Raw genomic sequence first — 18,675 nt, forward strand, 5'->3', positions numbered from 1 at the left:
ACTATTTTTGCTTTACTTTTCCTCGCCCCAGAAAGTGCCTTTCTTCGTGGATTCTTCAATATGCAGTTTCTAAAATTTTGTGCCCCCTCCCGGTGCAATTCTACAATAAGACAGGATGAATTTGATTGAATAATCACGATAATCAAGTAATTTATGTCCTGGAATTGTGATGCAAAATACACATATATCAATGACCACGGGCTTTTTTTTCGTGACATCACTATTGTCCCTCACAGCGAGGTCAGTGAAGTCGGATTTGAATTCAAGGAAGTAGTCAAAGTTGTGGAGGCACGCAAACAAGATAAGTAGTCGTGTTTAGACACTTCCAAAAACCTTAGCTCACCTGGTGCAGGTTTTCAAAGATGAGTAGATGACCCAGTCATTACCAGTCCACCATCCGAACAAATAGGAAACTGTTCTTTCAGTGAGTATGTTAATGACCGGTAACTAATACTCTCTCCGTAAAGAAATATGAGAGCGTTTAGATCACTTTAGAGGTATCAGCGTTGACTGTTGAGAACGAATAACTTTGGAGAAACTCCGCTGACGCCTGAATTAGGATCGTGCCATGCGCTCGACAAAAGGAAAGAGAGGTGTGTGCCTTATCAAAAATTAGGACAACTCAATCACCCCTCGAGTGGAGAAGATTGCCTCCGCATGTAATTCCCAGATCTCAGGCATAAACTTTCGGTAAGCTTTAGCCTTTGTCCATCTTATCATTACAGTTCTTCTTTTTAACTGCATCCTAGTTACAGTTCTACTAGAAAAAGTGTCGTAGGATCATGATAACAGACTAGATGGAATGGCGCGCTCTGCCGCGCTCGGCTGTAGCTGTTTTCTCCGCATCCATATTTCATCTGTAATGTACAACCATTGAAAAATGCAAGCCAACAACTGCATATTATTGATGTATTGGAGAAGTGCAGGCTCGGTCACTAGGAATACATGTTTCAATCGTGATATATCAGGAAATACAGGTCAGGTGCAGGTGGTGCATGTTTCCATTGTGGTGTATTTGAGAATTTTGGTTCACACAAAATGATAGTGAAAACAGTAGCCCTCCACAGAAAATCATTGTAGCCAGTTTGTTCTTTATTTCTTCCATATATACAACTAGAAGATACCCCGCGCGTTGCGGCGGGAATCCTCGAGAACTTGTATGGAAATTCTGAGTTGAGAAGCAAAGGAAAGTTATCTACAAAAAAAAAGGTAAAATGAAGGGAAGTTTAATATGCATAGTGTAATAGTTGCAATATGAAATGTCTTTTGCTTTTATTAGTTCTCCATGTATTATGTTAAGTCTAGGAATCATTGGGTAATCAAACAGAGGAACCAATCTGTATAGATTACATTTTAATCATGAGAAAATGTATTATTATTTGCGATGGTTACACCGAACAGACAAAATCAATAAAATAAGCCAAAGGGTAGATAAAACACATCATAAATAGGAGGTGAAGCGAGGAGACGAAGTGTGGATGGCCCTTGTATTTTGAATTGTGATGACATGATATGGCAAGTTCGCATGGGAAGGAAATATAGTTAGTCCAGATCAACTTATTGCTATAGGATATGATGTAGGGGTTGTGTTGTGTTATAAAATTGAGATGTATATATGCATGTATCAGTGCATTATTCATCACCAAAAAACTAAACAAATGACCTGTACAATGAAAGATAGTTGCAGGGTTTTTATGAACATAATCGACATGTAAGAATAATATCACTTTGCAAGAACATATAGGTGTAAAAAAACGAACTATAGTCTATAACCCCAAAGAAAAATAACACACACCGGGCACATCACTATAGAAATGATCCTTACAAAGGGTACAACTGAAGATAGTTTATCCAGAGGGTAAGAACAATTGCACCGTGTCTTTTTTTTTCCTGGCCCTTTCTTATCCCGCTATGAGAAAAAACTGAAGTACAATATATGATTCCAACTGAAAAGAAAACACACTGAGCACATCAGTAAAGAAATGAACACAACCAAGGGCAACCAAAGTGAGTTGGTATCTGCGTATATATGACAGATGTAATGAAATGGTCTACTCAGATTTGCAGGCATGAACGGAACACCTGGATAATGTAAGAGGCCGTGATAAATTGTAGAGTAGCACCGTTTGAGAATAAAATTGTCCATATCACCATCAGACTGAGAATAAATGGTCATAATCACTTAATCAGAGAAGGGAAAGGAACCACATGACCATTAGGGCATCATACAGAATATATGCAAATATTATTTACAATCCGATTTGTTTGTCTGTACCTTGAATAAGAAACACCCAGCTTTGATCTTTCTCGTGTACATAATGTGTTCAACCTGCATATCATCCAGACTACAGACAATTTTGGCAATAGTTTGGAAGAAGTCCAACTTGAACTGCTGCTGGCTGGATCAAGACAGAGGAAGAGAAGAGAGAATAAATTTGCTTCTTGGATGTCTGCTTGATGGCGCGCATCTAGGAGGAAAAATAAGGCACTGGAAACATACAAAGGTGTCATTGGATTCAAGATGCAAACCTGTATGCTCTTTCAATGGTTCTTCTACCCCGTACAACATGTGGATGTGCCGTAGCTGTGTGAAACCTGCTCCTGTGTACGGGATCAAAATCCAACAGATGAGGATAGAGATCCGAACCTGTCTGATCTTTCAATGGTTCTTCTACCCCGTACAACATGTGGATCTCCTGCAGCTGTGTGAAGACCTGTTCCTGCACGGGATCAAAATCCAACAGATGAGGATATAAATCGAGATCGAGATCAAGATCAAGAGAGAACCTGTAGATAGGGAAAGGCGGCCTCGTCCATCCGTCATCACGCTCGAGGAAGACGGTCAGCGGGAAGCCCTAGCGGCGGAGGAACACCTGGTTGTGGCTGGTTGAAGTAGATGTCAAGTTGTCTGCCCCCTAGTGGGGAAGGGAAACGATGGGTTCCCAAGCAAGATCGCCCCTCGGTTACAAACTGTAGCGGATCTTCACGGCTGAAACGAAAAACATGGGAGCTCGAGTAATTGTCACCATAATACTAAACGTTTTCCTAAGCGAGCGAGGAACTATCCTTTTATTACGGAGAGAGGTTGAGCTTTGATCGGCTGTTCCGTTTGGAAACGGACCTGCTGGGAATTAAATAGAAGTACATATTGGATGGTGGCTTGAAAAAAACCTTGCAGGGGGGATATGCCAGCAAGCGATGGTAAGTATATGTGGAGAAGGAAAAATAACTAAGAAATGAAGTGACGTGGGTGGAATTTGCTGAGGTGGCATGATGATGATGTGGACGGGCTGCATGTTGAGAGAATAGGTAGTAGTGGGGATCAACAAAATGCCCACCCTCCATAGAAAATCATTGTAGGAGCACATGTGAAGTTTTTTCTTTTCAATTCGTTCATTAAAAGGTCCAGGTTCATTTATTTCGCTTTTGCCTCTTTCAGTATGATGGAACCCACAGTGGGCTCGGAAGATTGAAGTGTAGCTCTTGCTATGGGTGCTTGGCCCATGCCTCAGCCACAATTGATTTTTTTTTTTGAGAAACCAGCCACAGCTGATCTGCAGATGGCCTCAACGCTTGCCCTACCCAATCATGCGCGCGACAAAGAAACTTCTAGGTGATTTGATATGATCCTACACAAAAAAATTTGAAAGTTTTTTTGAAGTTAAATGCCACATATCAAGTACTTCCTCCGTCCCAAAATTCTTGTCTTAAATTTATCTAGATACGGATGTATCTAATACTAAAATTTGAATTGATACATCCGTATTTAAACAAATGTAAGACAAGAATTTTGGGACGGAGGGAGTAGTACAAACCCTTACAAAAATATATGTACAAGAATTTAACAAATACATTCAAATCCTAGTGGTGCCGATGTCTTCTTTCTTCTGCATCCACCAACGACGCGTGATGAACAAAACTTGTTCCCCCCTCTGGATCTTCTTGTGAAACAAATTTGTTTAAAACCAAGACATGATCCTTACCACTGAGCTATCTGTAGTTCTCAAACTCCTACATTTTTAATTCCTACAATATAGCTTTCTCTAAATGTTTATGCGTACGGTCCCTTTCACATTTAGTGTTTAAACTATGATTTGAATTATTGTTCGGTTCCAAACTAGCATAAGAAAACGTCACACATTTTCAAGGATCAATTGTAACGCGAAATATCCTATCTTCGGCAGATTAGGTATGATAGTAATTAACCACCGAGCCAATCCAAGTCGCAGTTCTGATAACAAGAACTGTACGAAGAAAACTCACGTGTTCACTCACATACGCCATGAAGCCTATAGTCTCCTATATTGAAAAAGACTTTCACCGCTTTATATATAAAACAACGATCAACAACAATTCAATACAAATGCACACCACCACAACATACGCACACCCAAGTCAAGATACATAGGCGCTGAACGCAGCAACATTGTCCCAAGCACTACAAGAGCAACCGGGGTCCTCAACTGTGAACACGCCATCGCGAAGAGATGAAACCACATACGATGAACTGTGGACTCCATGGCGGTGCCTTCAGGAAGGATACGACACCAGAGTGCCGCCACCGCCCGGCCCGAGGTTCAGAGTTTTCGTGGAGCGACACGACGGGCACGAGAGCCGCGACGACGCCTTCAAAAAGGGAACGAGTTTTGCCACCGCCGGTCCGTCCAAACATAGAACAGATTTTCACCCCAGCTAACACTCGTCGCCACCGAACGCCATATCCCCGAAACCACGCTGCCCACACGGCCATGGTCACCGGGCAGCACCGAGCCACGGGCTCAGTCCCTGAGCACCGCGCTACCATCAGGGCCGCCGCCCCGGCATCCAAGACCTAGACACCACCTCACCCGTGATCCGCCGCTACCCCAACCAACATGGGGGTCCCCCAACACCGAGACCCAATAGGCCGGTCAAAATGGCCTCCATCGACCCGTGTTGTGGCACCGGGCTCGAGATGAACTCGGTCTTGCTGCCGGGTGCGAGACGAGCTCGGTCCTGCTACCGGGCGCGAGACGAGATCGGTCCTGCTGCCGGGAGTGAGACGAGCTCCGTCCTGCTACCGGGGATGAGACGAGCTCGGTCCTGCTACCGGGGACGAGACGAGCTCGGTCCTGCAACACCGGGCGCGACATGGGCAATGGACCGCAGCTGGAAAGAACCAACCCTTCGACGAAGGTAGTGCCAGGCGACGAGGTGAAGGATCGAAGGCCAACCCAGGCCACTCACTGACGGCCGACGCCGGAGATGACCAGCCGCCGCCGTGACACGATCCAGACACTGCCATGAGCCGCCACCATGTCGTGGCAGCCCACATCCACGCCGGAGCTCCGAGGGACAACCCTGAGCCGCCCATCGACGGCCATGGGCCAGATCTCTGCTGATTTGGCCAACAACCGCCGCCGCCCCCTCCCGGAGACCACCGCCACCACCCGCGTCGCCCGCACGACCGCCGCTGCAGCCATCACCAGATTTGCAGCCTTCGCGCTCATCAGTTATGCCCTGCCACCACCGCACCAGCTGGCACGCCTCACCACGCTGGAGGCCGGCCCAGCCTAGTCAGACACCGTCGCCAGCCCGCACCACCGCGGCCCGCGACCCCTATTGCCAGGATTTGACGAGGAAGCCTCGAAGCAGCCGGCCACCTCGCCCTCCGCACGCCCAAGCCCGCGCCTCCAGAACCACGCAGCCGCCGCCGCTCCGCCGCATGGCCGCACCACCGGCACGCTGCCCGGGTCATCGTCGCGCCGTCCCGCGAGAACGACGCGCGCCTCACCGTGGCCCTGCGGCCCGCGCCATCGGAAGCCATGGAAGAAGGGAAGAAGGCCCCGCCGCCACCTACGCCAATCGGGCTTTGCCCGGCGTCGCACTCCGGTGGCGGGCGGGGGGGGGGGGGAGGGGGGGAGGGGGGGTTGGGCGAGGGCCGCTGGCCGCCGGCGGCTAGGGTTCGCCATGCCGCCCACGAGAGCGGCACGGGCGAGTTTCTTCCTTTTTTCTTTGCCCACAACGGAATTTACAATGTCCTATAGTCTCCTATCTCATATACTTGTAGCAATTGACCAGGCTGATTGAGTACCGACTTTCGATCTTCATCACTCACACATATAGGATGTGTTTGATAGACTGCATTAGGTCTGTCCAGACCCACGCGGGCAGAATTTGGCCCGTTTGGTTGTCTGGGCCGCATGCGATTCGTGGCCCGCATGAACCTCAAAACAGGCCTGGGTCTGGCTCTAGAGGAACAGCCGAATCGGCCATTGTTTGCAAGCTAGGCTCGTTCGAGCCACGCGTGGCGAGCGCCTGCACGCCTGAGGAAGCGCGGAGATGGCACGGTGGCTTGTAACTCCCCACGCCCCTCCTGCCACCTCCCTCGCTGGTTCACACCCACTCTCTCTCACCTCACCGCTCGTTCGGTTTCTCCGATGGCCATGCCGCCATCGCGCTACACCCCACCCACTCCTGTCATCACCGGCAGCAATCCCATCCAAGAGAGGTGGATTGCCGGCCTCTCCGCAGCCGAAGTAGATCTGGCGACGGCACTGCGAGCTCCCTCCCCTTTCTGCACCATGCCGCCGCCCCAGGCCAATGCATTGTCGGCGTCGGTCGCTCCGGCTCCGCCACCGGAGCCGGTGGTCCTCTCTTCGGCCCAAACCTGGCAGGTATCCAATACCTGTCGGCGCCGTCCTTTGCAGGCCCCTCTTATGGGGTATTTTACCCCCATACGAGGGTTTTCTCCTCTACGTCCGGTGCAAGGGGAGGGGAGCTCCAGGACGCTAGTGTCATCTTCGAGCCGGCGCAAGACGAGGTGCACAGTCACGGCCCTCGGAATGGCCAGGTCCTCTTCATCGGCGGCAGCAGCACCCCTCTTCCTGCCGGGTTTTTCACCATGACCGGCGTACGCTACACCGGCAACCCCCACTGCAAGCTCTCAAACTCCCTTTGCTTCATTCTTAGGGTTCTTATGGTAGTTCCAAGTGTGTTAGATTAGATTGTCGACAGTACATTGGACCTGATTCGATCCAATTCGACTGGATTCAATCATAATCCATTGTTTTGGGCATGAACCAGAGTGCATGTGTACTTTGTTCATCCCACATGGCTAGATTGTTCATAATGCAGTGTTAGTTTGCATCGTGTTAATGCCACATTGTTACTTTGTACTGCCAAATTGTTAGTTTGTAGTGGCACATTGTTACTTTGTACTGCCACATTGTTAGTTCTTAGTGATGTTACTAGTGTATATACTACTATTCTTGCTGCTATTGTTAGTTCTTAGTGCTCCTCTTGCGCTTGTTGCTAGGGTACGTGAGTGCATGTGGCATGCAAGTAGGACATACCTGAATGCCAAAAATAGTAGGTGCAAGTAGGACATGTGAGTGGTGGCTTGATCTGATCAGTGAAGGAAATATGCCCTAGAGGAAATAATAAAGTTGTTATTTATATTTCCTTATATCATGATAAATGTTTATTATTCATGCTAGAATTGTATTAACCGGAAACTTAGTACATGTGTGAATATATAGACAAAAACAGAGTGTCCCTAGTATGCCTCTACTTGACTAGCTCATTAATCAAAGATGGTTAAGTTTCCTGACCATAGACATGTGTTGTCATTTGATGAACGGGGTCACATCATTAGAGAATGATGTGATGGACAAGACCCATCCATTAGCTTAGCATAATGATCGCTAAGTTTTATTGCTATTGCTTTCTTCATGACTTATACATATTCCTCTAACTATGAGATTATGCAACTCCTCAATACTGGAGGAACACCGTGTGTGCTTTCAAACGTCACAATGTATCTAGATGATTATAAAGATGCTCTACAGGTGTCTCCGAAGGTGTTTGTTGGGTTGGCATAGATCAAGATTAGGATTTGTCACTCCGAGTATCGGAGAGCTCTGGGCCCTCTCGGTAATGCACATCACTATAAGCCTTGCAAGCAATGTGAGTAATGAGTTAGTTGCGGGATGATGTATTACGGAACGAGTAAAGAGACTTGCCGGTAATGAGATTGAACAAGGTATGATGATACCAACGATCGAATCTTGGGCAAGTAACATACCGATGACAAAGGGAATAACGTATGTTATTATTGCGGTTTGATCGATAAAGATCTTCGTAGAATATGTAGGAACCAATATGAGCATCTAGGTTCCGCTATTCGTTATTGACCGGAGAAGTGTCTCGGTCATGTCTACATAGTTCTCAAACCCGTAGGGTCCGCACGCTTAACGTTCAATGACGATTTGTATTGTGAGTTATGTGTTTTGGTGACCGAAGTTTGTTCGGAGTCCCAGATGAGATCACGTACATGAGGAGGAGTCTCGAAATGGTCGAGAGGTAAAGATTCATATATTGGAAGGTTATGTACGGACACCGGAATGGTTCCGAAGAGGTTCAGGGATTTTTCGGAGTACCGGGAGGTTACCGGAACCCCCAGGGAAAGTTAATGGGCCTCATGGGCCATAGTGGAGAGGAGGAGGCAGGCCATAGGAGGTGGCACCCCCCCATAGCAGTCCGAATTGGACAAGGGGTGGGGGCACGTCCCCCCTTTCCTTCTCCCTCCCCCCTCTTTCCCCTTTCCCCCTCTCTGTTGGAAGGAAGGGGGAGCTGATTAGGACTAGGAGTCCTAGTGGGACTCCCCCACTTGGCGCGCCCCTAGGGCCGGCCGGCCTCCCCTCTCCTCCTTTATATATGGGGGCGGGGGCACCCCAAAGGCACATCAATTGTTCTCTTAGCCGTGTGCGGTGCCCCCTCCACAATTTACTCCTCCGGTCATAGCGTGGTAGTGCTTAGGCGAAGCCCTGCGTGGATCACATCACCATCACAGTCACCACCTCATCGTGTTGAACGAACTCATACTCGACCCTATGCTGGATCAAGAGTTCGAGGGACGTCATCGAGCTGAACGTGTGCTGAACTCGGAGGTGTTGTACGTTCGGTACTAGATCGGTTGGATCGTGAAGACGTTCGACTACATCAACCGCGTTAACCTAACGCTTCCGCTTTCGGTCTACGAGGGTACGTGGACACACTATCCCCCTCTCGTTGCTATGCATCTCCTAGATAGATTTTGCGTGATCGTAGGATTTTTTTGAAATTGCATGCTACGTTCCCAACAATCAGTGTCAGCACTGATAACTGTAAGCATTGATCAGAGTAGCACAAATCATGTGTTAATAGTGATCATTGTAAGCTATGTTCAATGAGCATAGATGATGTCCTACTTGTTAGCTTTGATCGTGTGTCATATGTTGCTAACTGATATCCATCAAGTTGACAAGATAATGAAGACGGAGTGGGATAGAGCCGGTGGTGGTGCGTAGGTCGTCGCTGGCGTAGAGGGGCAGAGGACCTCATCCCCACCAACCGATGGCTGAAGAGGGTGGTTGTAACACCCCGAATGTAACTTGCCATATTTGTAACTCCGACTCTTGCCATTTTCGGCTTTAAGTTATGAGATTCCCTTCGTGGTTGGTGAGAGAGTCCTGGATTAGGGGGTGTTCGGATAGCCGAACTATACCTTCAGCCGGACTCCTGGACTATGAAGATACAAGATTGAAGACTCCGTCCCGTGTCCGGAAGGGACTTTCCTTGGCGTGGAAGGCAAGCTTGGCGATACGGATGTTCAGATCTCCTACCATTGTAACCGACTCTATGTAACCCTAACCCTCTCCGGTGTCTATATAAACCGGAGGGTTTTAGTCCGTAGGACAACATACACATCAACAATCATACCATAGGCTAGCTTCTAGGGTTTAGCCTCTCTGATCTCGCGGTAGATCTACTCTTGTACTACCCATATCATCAATATTAATCAAGCAGGACGTAGGGTTTTACCTCCATCGAGAGGGCCCGAACCTGGGTAAAACTTCGTGTCCCTTGCCTCCTGTTACCATCTGGCCTAGACGCACAGTTCGGGACCCCCTACCCGAGATCCACCGGTTTTGAAACCGACATTGGTGCTTTCATTGAGAGTTCCTCTGTGTCGTCGCCGTCAGGCCCGATGGCTCCTACGGTCATCAATGGCGATGCAGTCCAGGGTGAGACCTTCCTCCCCGGACAGATCTTCGTCTTTGGCGGCTTCGCACTGCGGGCCAATTCACTTGGCCACCTAGAGCAGATCGAAAGCTATGCCCCTGGCCGTCAGGTCAGATTCGGAAATTTAAACTACACGGCCGACATCCGCGGGGACTTGATCTTCGACGGACTCGAACCACCGCCGAGCGCGCTGCACTGTCACGACGAGCATGATCTAGCTCTGCCGCCAAACAGTGCCCTGGAGGCCGCACCCGCGTCGGCTTCGACCCTTAGTTCGGAGCCAGCCGCGCCGATCGAGGATGGGTGGTTGGACGCCACCTCGGGGGCTGTGATCCCAACGGCGATTGAGCTGAACACCAGCCCTGTACTCTGCGAGACTCGTGACTCCACGAAGCCGGACTCTTCTCCGGACTCCGAACCCTCCGCGCCCCTGCCGATCGAATCCGATTGGGCGCCGATCATGGAGTTCACGGCCGCGGACGTCTTTCAGCACTCGCCTTTCGGCGATATCCTGAAGTCACTGAAGTCTCTCTCTCTTTATCAGGAGAGCCCTGGCCGGACTACGGCCAGCAAGGTTGGAGTACGGACGATGAAGAAATTCAAAGCCCACCCACCACCCACTTTGTAGCCAGTGTCGACGATTTAACCGACATGCTCGACTTTGACTCCGAAGACATCGACGGTATGGACGCCGATGAAGGAGACAATGAAGAACCAGCGCCTGTTGGGCCCTGGAACGCCACCTCGTCATATGACGTATACACGGTGGACGCACCAAAAGATGACGACGAGGAGCGAAAGGACGCATCGAAGGCCTGTTCCCTCGAAAAGTAGTCAAAACGGCGACGCAAGCGCCGCCCCAAATCCCGCCTCGACAGAAATAGCGATCACACAGACCCAGCGCTGGAGCAGGGCGAACCGCTGCCGGACAACGGCAATTCGGATATCCAAACCGAACAAACAAATCCTATCAGGGATAATGGTCCGGACGACATAACGCCGGACAGGCACCCGGAGCATCAGAATGCCCGCGAAAGGCTCGTTGCCACCGCAAGGAGCCTTAAAAAGCAGAAGCGAAGGCTCAAGGCCGCGCAAAACAAACTCCAATTCAGATGGAGTAAAATACTTAATACAGCAGCAATGTACGGCGACGATCGCCCCTCAAAGAGCTACCCAAAGCGGAAGCTGCTACCCGAATTCGATGAGGAGGCCTCCAACCCCCCACAACCAAATATCAAAGCAACCACCTGGTCGGATAGACGACCCCTCTATCAACACAGAACGACATACAATGCCACTCACAATACAACACGCGACCCACGCGAGAGCTCGCACCCAAAGGACGGCGCAACAAGATCCATCTATGGACCACGCAAGCGCGCCCCAGCATACAATGCAACACAACAAGCATCAGAACAACGCGGTACACCCAGTTACAGGGGTGCCGCACACCCCCTATGTTTCACCGATGAGGTGCTGAACCATGAATTTCCAGAGGGATTCAAGCCCGTAAACATAGAGGCATACGATGGGACAACAGACCCTGGGGTTTGGATTGAGGACTATATTCTTCATATCCATATGGCTCGAGGAGATGATCTCCATGCCATAAAATACTTACCCCTCAAGCTCAAAGGGCCAGCTCGTCACTGGCTCAAAGGCCTCCCCGAAAGCTCCATTGGAAGTTGGGAAGAGCTCGAAGACGCCTTTCGGGCAAATTTTCAAGGAACTTATGTCCGACCTCCGGATGCGGATGATTTGAGTCATATAACTCAACAGCCCGGAGAGTCAGCCCGAAAGCTTTGGAACAGATTTCTCACTAAAAAGAACCAGATTGTCGACTGTCCGGACGCCGAAGCCTTGGCAGCTTTCAAGCATAGCGTCCGTGACGAATGGCTCGCCAGACACCTCGGCCAAAATAAGCCGAGAACGATGGCCGCATTAACAAACCTCATGACCCGCTTTTGCGCGGGTGAGGATAGCTGGCTAGCCAGATGCAGCACCAGCGACCCCAGTACATCTGAAGTTAGAGATGGAAACGGGAAATCACGGCGCAACAGCAATAGCAAACGCCGGAATAAAGAAGACAACACGAAGGGCACGACAGTAAATGCCAGATTCAAAAGCTCCCGACCAGGTCAAAAGCCGCCACTAAAGGCACCAGGGATGAACCGTCCAGCCTCAACAAAATTCTGGACCAGGTATGTCAGATACATAGTACCCCTAGCAAGCCCGCTAATCATACCCACAGAGAATGTTGGGTCTTCAAGCAGTCCGGCAAGCTCAACGCCGTACACAAGGGGGAGGATACACCAAGTGAAGACGAGGACGAGCCTCCCAAGCAAGACACTGGGGAACAAAAGAAATTCCCACCAGAAGTCAAAACAGTAAACGTACTACACATGATCAAGGAAAAAAACAATGCGGCACCCCCAGGAAAATATACCCAAGTGCCTGTCACCGCAAAGTCTTGCCAATGGTCGTCTCAACCGATCATTTTCGACCATCGCGATTACTCAGCAAGTATCCGACACGCAGGATGGGATGCCTTGGTATTAGACCCAGTAATTGGCGGATATCACTTCACACGAGTCTTGATGGACGGCGGCAGCAGCCTAAACCTAATATACCAGGATACAATCCGCGGGATGGGGTTAGACCCAACACAAATTCGCCATAGCAATACTACCTTCAAAGGAGTAACGCCAGGCCCAGGGGCTCGTTGTACGGGCTCCCTCCCACTACAAGTTATATTCGGCTCCCCCGATAACTTCCGTAGTGAGCATTTAACCTTCCACATCGCTCCGTTTCAAAGTGGCTATCAAGCACTGCTCGGGCGCGAAGCTTTCGCTCGCTTTAATGCAATACCACACTACGCCTCCCTCACACTCAAGATGCCCGGTCCACGCGGCATCATTTCAGTGCACGGAAATATCAAGCGATCTCTGCGCGCCGAAGAGAGTGAGGCTGCCTTGGCAGCCACACACTAAAGGCGCCCGGACTAGCCAAAGCGCCCCATAGGTCGTCAAGACCTCAGACACAACTAATCGAGTCCGGCGCCGCTACTTATACCGAATAAATGGTCACACCCCTATTTACAAGGGGCTCAACGCGCGCAGACATGTGGCCATTCCTCCTCATTTTAAATAGGCATAGTTTCTTTAATTATCTTTTTTGCACGACAACCTTTTTCACCTAAATTCCTCTCTTTTACAGACGATCATCATGCCACACCCGTCTAGGATACGGCACAACGGAGACACAGGCGCAGACGTGCAGCAGGGACCCGCTCCAAGGATTCTTTTTAGATTAAGACCCTGCGTAAACCTTTTTTTACTGTCTCTTGTTGATACATATCCACCGTTGAGAAGGATGCTGATGTCTTGGCATGTGGCCACGCCAGACCAATGCACGTACCTGGACATAAGGGGCTTCTTACGAAGGCCATTATTTAGGCCCGGTTTATACCACAAAGACCGAATACCTTAGGGAGTGTTCGGCGTCGCGAGTTTGGCCCTATATGCATCAGCTCCGAATCATTGTCTTTGGTCAAATGTTGGGTTTGCCCGGCTCCTGTGTTTTGGTGCCTTACGTTCCGCTTTACCGGCTAAGGTAGCACCAGGAGAACTACTGCGATTGTGCCCTGGTTCATCCGGACGAGCACCTCAATAGAGAAAGCCGAAAACTGACTGTCATGATCTAGCGCGAGACTGGTCAACCACTCGATGACCCATGGGAATGTTAGAATTCCTCCGCCTTAACGAAGGGCCGCTTTCCGGCCAGGCATATACGCACCCCGGGATCGGGAGAGTGCGGAGCCACCAGGGGCTATCTAGTAGCCCCACTGTCAAACTCCTATGGCTAAGTGAAAGTGTTAAAGCATTATAGTCCGGTAGCCTCGCTCGCTCCGCTATCACCTCCTTAATAGGACCAAGACGTTGGGTTAAGTGTGAACGCATGTTTCTGCGAACACCTCCGCATTATATGCGTGGGGGTTGAAGCCGACGACTGCAATCTTTCAGGTTATACACATGTATACATAAACGGCCGCCCAAGAGGCATCACATTACTTTCAGGCAAAAGTATAAAAGTAGCCTTATGAAAATTTATAAAAGCATTTGGCTTACAATGAGATTACATGTCACTCAAACATAATATTTTTTGAGCACTGGGTCTCTATCAAACGAGCACCCTCAAGAACTTCCTCAAAGTAGTGCTCAGCAGCCCTTCGACCTATGGCCGAATCTTGCGCTGCAACAGTGGTAGCATCCATCTCCGCCCAGAATGCTTTAGCACGGGCAAAGGCCATTCGTGCGCCTTCTATACACGCCGACCTCTTCATCGCATTAATGCGCGGCACCACGTCAAGGAACTGCTGCACCAAGCCAAAATAGTTGTTCGGTTTTAGCCTTTCCGGCCATAGCTGATCCACAACAGACCTCATGGCGAGTCCGGACAACCTATTTAGTTCGGTCCATTTAGCTAGTTGGTCAGACAACGAAAGTGGATGCTCGGGAGAATGGAATTGTGTCCAAAACAGCTGGTCCACTTCACGGTCCATCTGACCCTTGAAGTACTTGGCCGCATCAGCAGCGCTCGCCGCCAAATCCATATACGCATCCTCCGAACTCCACAGCCGATCCAGAGGGGCATACCGTGGATCTCCAAACTTCCTCTACAGCATAAAGGATTTCCCGGCTACAATATCCCCGGCTTCCCGCAGCTCCTCCTTCTTTGCCCTCATAGCAGAGCGGAGGTCTTTTCCCGTTGCAGCAACCTTCTCAAGGTCCGATGCCTTCGCCTGGTTTTCCTTTTCAAGAGCCCGGCAACGGTCGACGGCGGCTTTTAATTCTACGGCCATATTGGCCATCTTATCCCGGCTCTCGCCATGCGCGGCCTTCTCGGCTCGCAACTCTTCGGCCGCCTTCAAAGGAGCCGCATTACCCAATCTTGCTTGTTCCTTGGCTCGGGCAAGTTCCGCCCGCAAGGTTTCAACAGTGGCAGCTCCATCTGCAGTAATAACATGTTAAATATACTGGCTTCATGCTGCTCTTACTATGCGGCGTTTACCAGATAATAACACTTACCCTGCGCCTCGTCAAGCCTTTTGTTAACAAACTCGATGTCGGCGTCTGCCGCATCCAACTGCCGTTTTAAATGGGCAAACTCGCTAGTCCGGCTAGCCACCGGAGCTTCCATCACCTGCTCATACAAACAGTATGGTTACTACCTGGGATTATGATCCTCTGACGTCGTCGTTCGCAACGACAACTAGAGTCTCAGGGGCTACTATCTACACAAGGCACACTTAGCATGTGTAGGACTATCATACATTATTTTACGTACCTCAAAACCTGTCAGTAGACTCATAAAAGCTTTATGCAATCCGCTTTCGGCGGACAAGATTCTCTCCATCACCCTATTCATCAGCACACGGTGTTCATCTGAGATGGCCGCTTGCCCCACCAACTCCCTCAGAACATCCGACCGCACACTAGATGGTGCCGGACTTGTTTGTCTGCTCTCTTCGGGAGCCGGACACTGGGAACTTCGAGGGTCGACGGGATTATCTTTTGGCCTCGCCGGACTCGGAGAAGCCCTCCGCGACGACACTTCAGGGTCGCCCGCTTCCGGAGCGGAGGAGTCCGGAGGAGGCGTTTCGCTCTCCATCATCTCTGGAAGAAGATCCCCCGAAGACGAGCTCATTTGAGAGGGGCTAAGGCCCGAACTGCAAAGATACATGCAGTGGTTATCTTCTCAGAAGAAAAGACGACATATCTGTACTATTAAGGTATTTTGGGTCACTTACGACTCGTGGGAGAATTGATCCCCCCGAGGACTTTGTGCGGCACCCCCCCCCCCCGGGGTAGGACCCTCTGTGGGAGACTTCTTCTCCCGTTTCGAAGCTTCGGCTTTCGAATCCCCAGACGCAATCCTTTTCCTCTTCTGGTCGTCTTCCTTCGTGAAGACGCTCGCTCCCTCGGCTGGAGCGGCCAGCGTTTGGGGCCCGCGACCGCCCGCATTTTCCTTCAAGGGCTCCAGGCAAGGTGCGGTCTGGAGCATCTTTTCCAATATCAGATTTTCCAAACCCTCGGGGAGGGGGGGCGAGCACCGAATCAACTTCGCCTTCGTTAGCCAGTCCTGGTCAAAAAGCGAACTCTCAGAAATAACTTCGCATCAAAAGAGAGGTAGTACGCTCGGTTGGAAGATGCCTTACCTGCTCGGCGGCACGGTTGCTACTCAGGCCCACGTCCCGGGTAATTTCCGGACACTCCACTTGAGGTCCGAAGAACAACTTGTACATCTCCTCATGCGTCAGGCCGAGGAAATTTCAAATGGCGCGCGGTCCCTCGGGATTGAACTCCCACAAGTGAAGAGGCCGGCGTTTGCAAGGCTGGACTTGACGAACCAGCATAACTTGTGTTACCGCGACCAAACTGAAATCTCCATTAAAGAGATCTTGAATGCGGCTTTGCAGTATAGGCACGTCCTTGGCCGGACCCCAACTCAATCCTCTGCTAATCCATGACATCAGCGGTGGTGGAGGGCCTGGGCGGAAGACAGGGGCGGCCGCCCACTTGGCACTTCTAGGAGCCGTGATGTAGAACCACTCCTGTTGCCACAATTCAGACACCTCTGGAATGGAACCTTTGGGCCATGCAGCTCCCGTCATCTTGTGTATTGAGGCGCCTCCACACTCTGCATGTTGCCCCTCGATCATCCTCGGTTTTACTTCAAAGGTCTTGAGCCATAGGCCAAAGTGAGGGGTAACCCGGAGGAAGGCCTCGTACACAACAATAAATGTCGTGATATGAAGAAAGGAGTCCGGAGCTAGATCATGGAAATCTAGCCCATAGTAAAACATCAAGCCCCTGAAAAAAGGATCCAATGCAAGGCCTAGACCTCGGAGGAAGTGGGAGACGAACACGACGCTCTCGCTGGGTTCGGGGGAGGGGACGGCCTGCCCCCGGGGAGGCAGCCGATGCAGAATCTCGGCGGTCAGATATCTGGCCTCCCTCAACTTTTTGACGTCTTCTTCCATGACGAAAGAAGGCACCCATCAGCCTTGAAGGATAGATCCGAACATGACTGAAGGTTCGGAGCACCTGACCTGAACTTTGGGCGTTTGAGCTTGAGGTGGGGGAAGGATTCGATTGAGCACGGGAGGGAAAAATAAAAGGCCTCGTCCCTTTATAAAGAGGGTGGATATCGAGCGTCCTCTCCGTGTCCGTTTGGACTTGCCTATGATCTAAGAGTCCTAGAAGCGGTTGGGTTACCCACGCCCGTATTGATGAGAATCCCGAAATAAGGGGACACGATCTCTGCTTTGACAAGACGTGCCAAGGAAACCGCCTCGGATGACGCGCTGAGGGGGGATAATGAAACGACTCGGATAAAGGCTTGGTCGTGGTGTGTCACGCTACGGAATACGTCAGCAGATTAGATTTGTGTAAATATTATTCTCTCTATGGCAATATGCGGAAACTTATTTTGCAGAGCTGGACACTATCTTTGTGTTCAAAATCTTCTATGAAGTACTTGGAGGAGGAACCCGCCTTGCAATGCCGAAGACAAACTGCGCGCCGGACTCGTCGTCATTGAAGCCTGGTTCAGGGGCTACTGAGGGAGTCCTGGATTAGGGGGTGTTCGGATAGCCGAACTATACCTTCAGCCGGACTCCTGGAATATGAACATGCAAGATTGAAGACTCCGTCCCGAGTTCGGAAGGGACTTTCCTTGGCGTGGAAGGCAAGCTTGGCGATACGGATGTTCAGATCTCCTACCATTGTAACCGACTCTATGTAACCCTAACCCTCTCCGGTGTTTATATAAACCGGAGGGTTTTAGTCCGTAGGACAACATACACATCAACAATCATACCATAGGCTAGCTTCTAGGGTTTAGCCTCTCTGATCTCACGGTAGATCTACTCTTGTACTACCCATATCATCAATATTAATCAAGCAGGACGTAGGGTTTTACCTCCATCGAGAGGGCCTGAACCTGGGTAAAACTTCGTGTCCCTTGCCTCCTGTTACCATCCGGCCTAGACGCACAGTTCGGGACCCCCTACCCGAGATCCGCCGGTTTTGACACCGACAGTTGGGTTTTGTCTTTCGTTTTGCATTTTGTTCATGTCATGCATTCATATCATGTCATCATGTGCATCGCATTTGCATAAGTGTTCGTCTCATGCGTCCGAACCTTTTCCCCGTTGTCCGTTTCGTAATCCGACACTCCCACATGCACCGGCGCATCCCTCTTGTCTCTTTTCATGAGCGGGAGAAAAACATTCTCGGAATGGGACGAGATTTGTCAAGTGGCCTTGGTACACCACCAGTAGACCGCTTGTCAAATTTCATTCCATCTGGAGGCCGTTTGATGCCCGAACGGTTAACCGGGTAACCGCAAAAGCCCCTTGTGTGTTGCAGCCCAACACCCCTCCAAAACAGCCCAATAACCCAGCTAAACCACCTCCATGTCCTCCGTTGTCGGATCACGATCGTGTGGGCAAAAACCGCACCTCATTTGGACACTCCAAACTCCCTCTACCTATAAATATACGCCCCTCCCCGAAAATCCGGGTCCAAACCCTAGCCCCGCTCCTCTCTCCGCGCCGGACACGTCCGG

General features: G+C 50.2%; 1 protein-coding gene and 1 pseudogene across 1 annotated transcript; both read right to left on the reverse strand.

The window, feature by feature from the left end:
• Nucleotides 1–708: 708 nt before the first annotated feature.
• Nucleotides 709–3,160, reverse strand: LOC125523362 (uncharacterized). Its single transcript, XM_048688407.2, has 5 exons — nucleotides 2,788–3,160; nucleotides 2,530–2,720; nucleotides 2,276–2,399; nucleotides 2,083–2,158; nucleotides 709–1,946 (listed from the first exon to the last, which is right to left on the reverse strand). Exons 1-5 carry the CDS (start codon nucleotides 2,815–2,817, stop codon nucleotides 1,822–1,824), a joined length of 546 nt encoding a protein of 181 aa, XP_048544364.2. The 5' UTR covers nucleotides 2,818–3,160; the 3' UTR covers nucleotides 709–1,821.
• A 2,062-nt stretch (nucleotides 3,161–5,222) lies between these two features.
• LOC147960213 (uncharacterized) lies at nucleotides 5,223–6,435 on the reverse strand (annotated as a pseudogene).
• Nucleotides 6,436–18,675: the final 12,240 nt, after the last annotated feature.

Source organism: Triticum urartu, chromosome 7A (genome assembly GCF_056163025.1).
Source record: "Triticum urartu cultivar PI428250 chromosome 7A, HENAU_Tu73, whole genome shotgun sequence".
Taxonomy (NCBI): Eukaryota; Viridiplantae; Streptophyta; class Magnoliopsida; order Poales; family Poaceae; genus Triticum; species Triticum urartu.

Coding starts and splice junctions, on each gene's coding strand:
- LOC125523362 (XM_048688407.2), bottom strand. CDS start 2,817: ATGGACGAGGCCGCCTTTCCCTATCTACAG. Junction 2,721..2,787: donor CCGCCTTTCCCTATCTACAG/GTTCTCTCTTGA, acceptor GATCCCGTGCAG/GAACAGGTCTTCACACAGCT. Junction 1,947..2,082: donor CGGCCTCTTACATTATCCAG/GTGTTCCGTTCA, acceptor TTTTCTTTTCAG/TTGGAATCATATATTGTACT.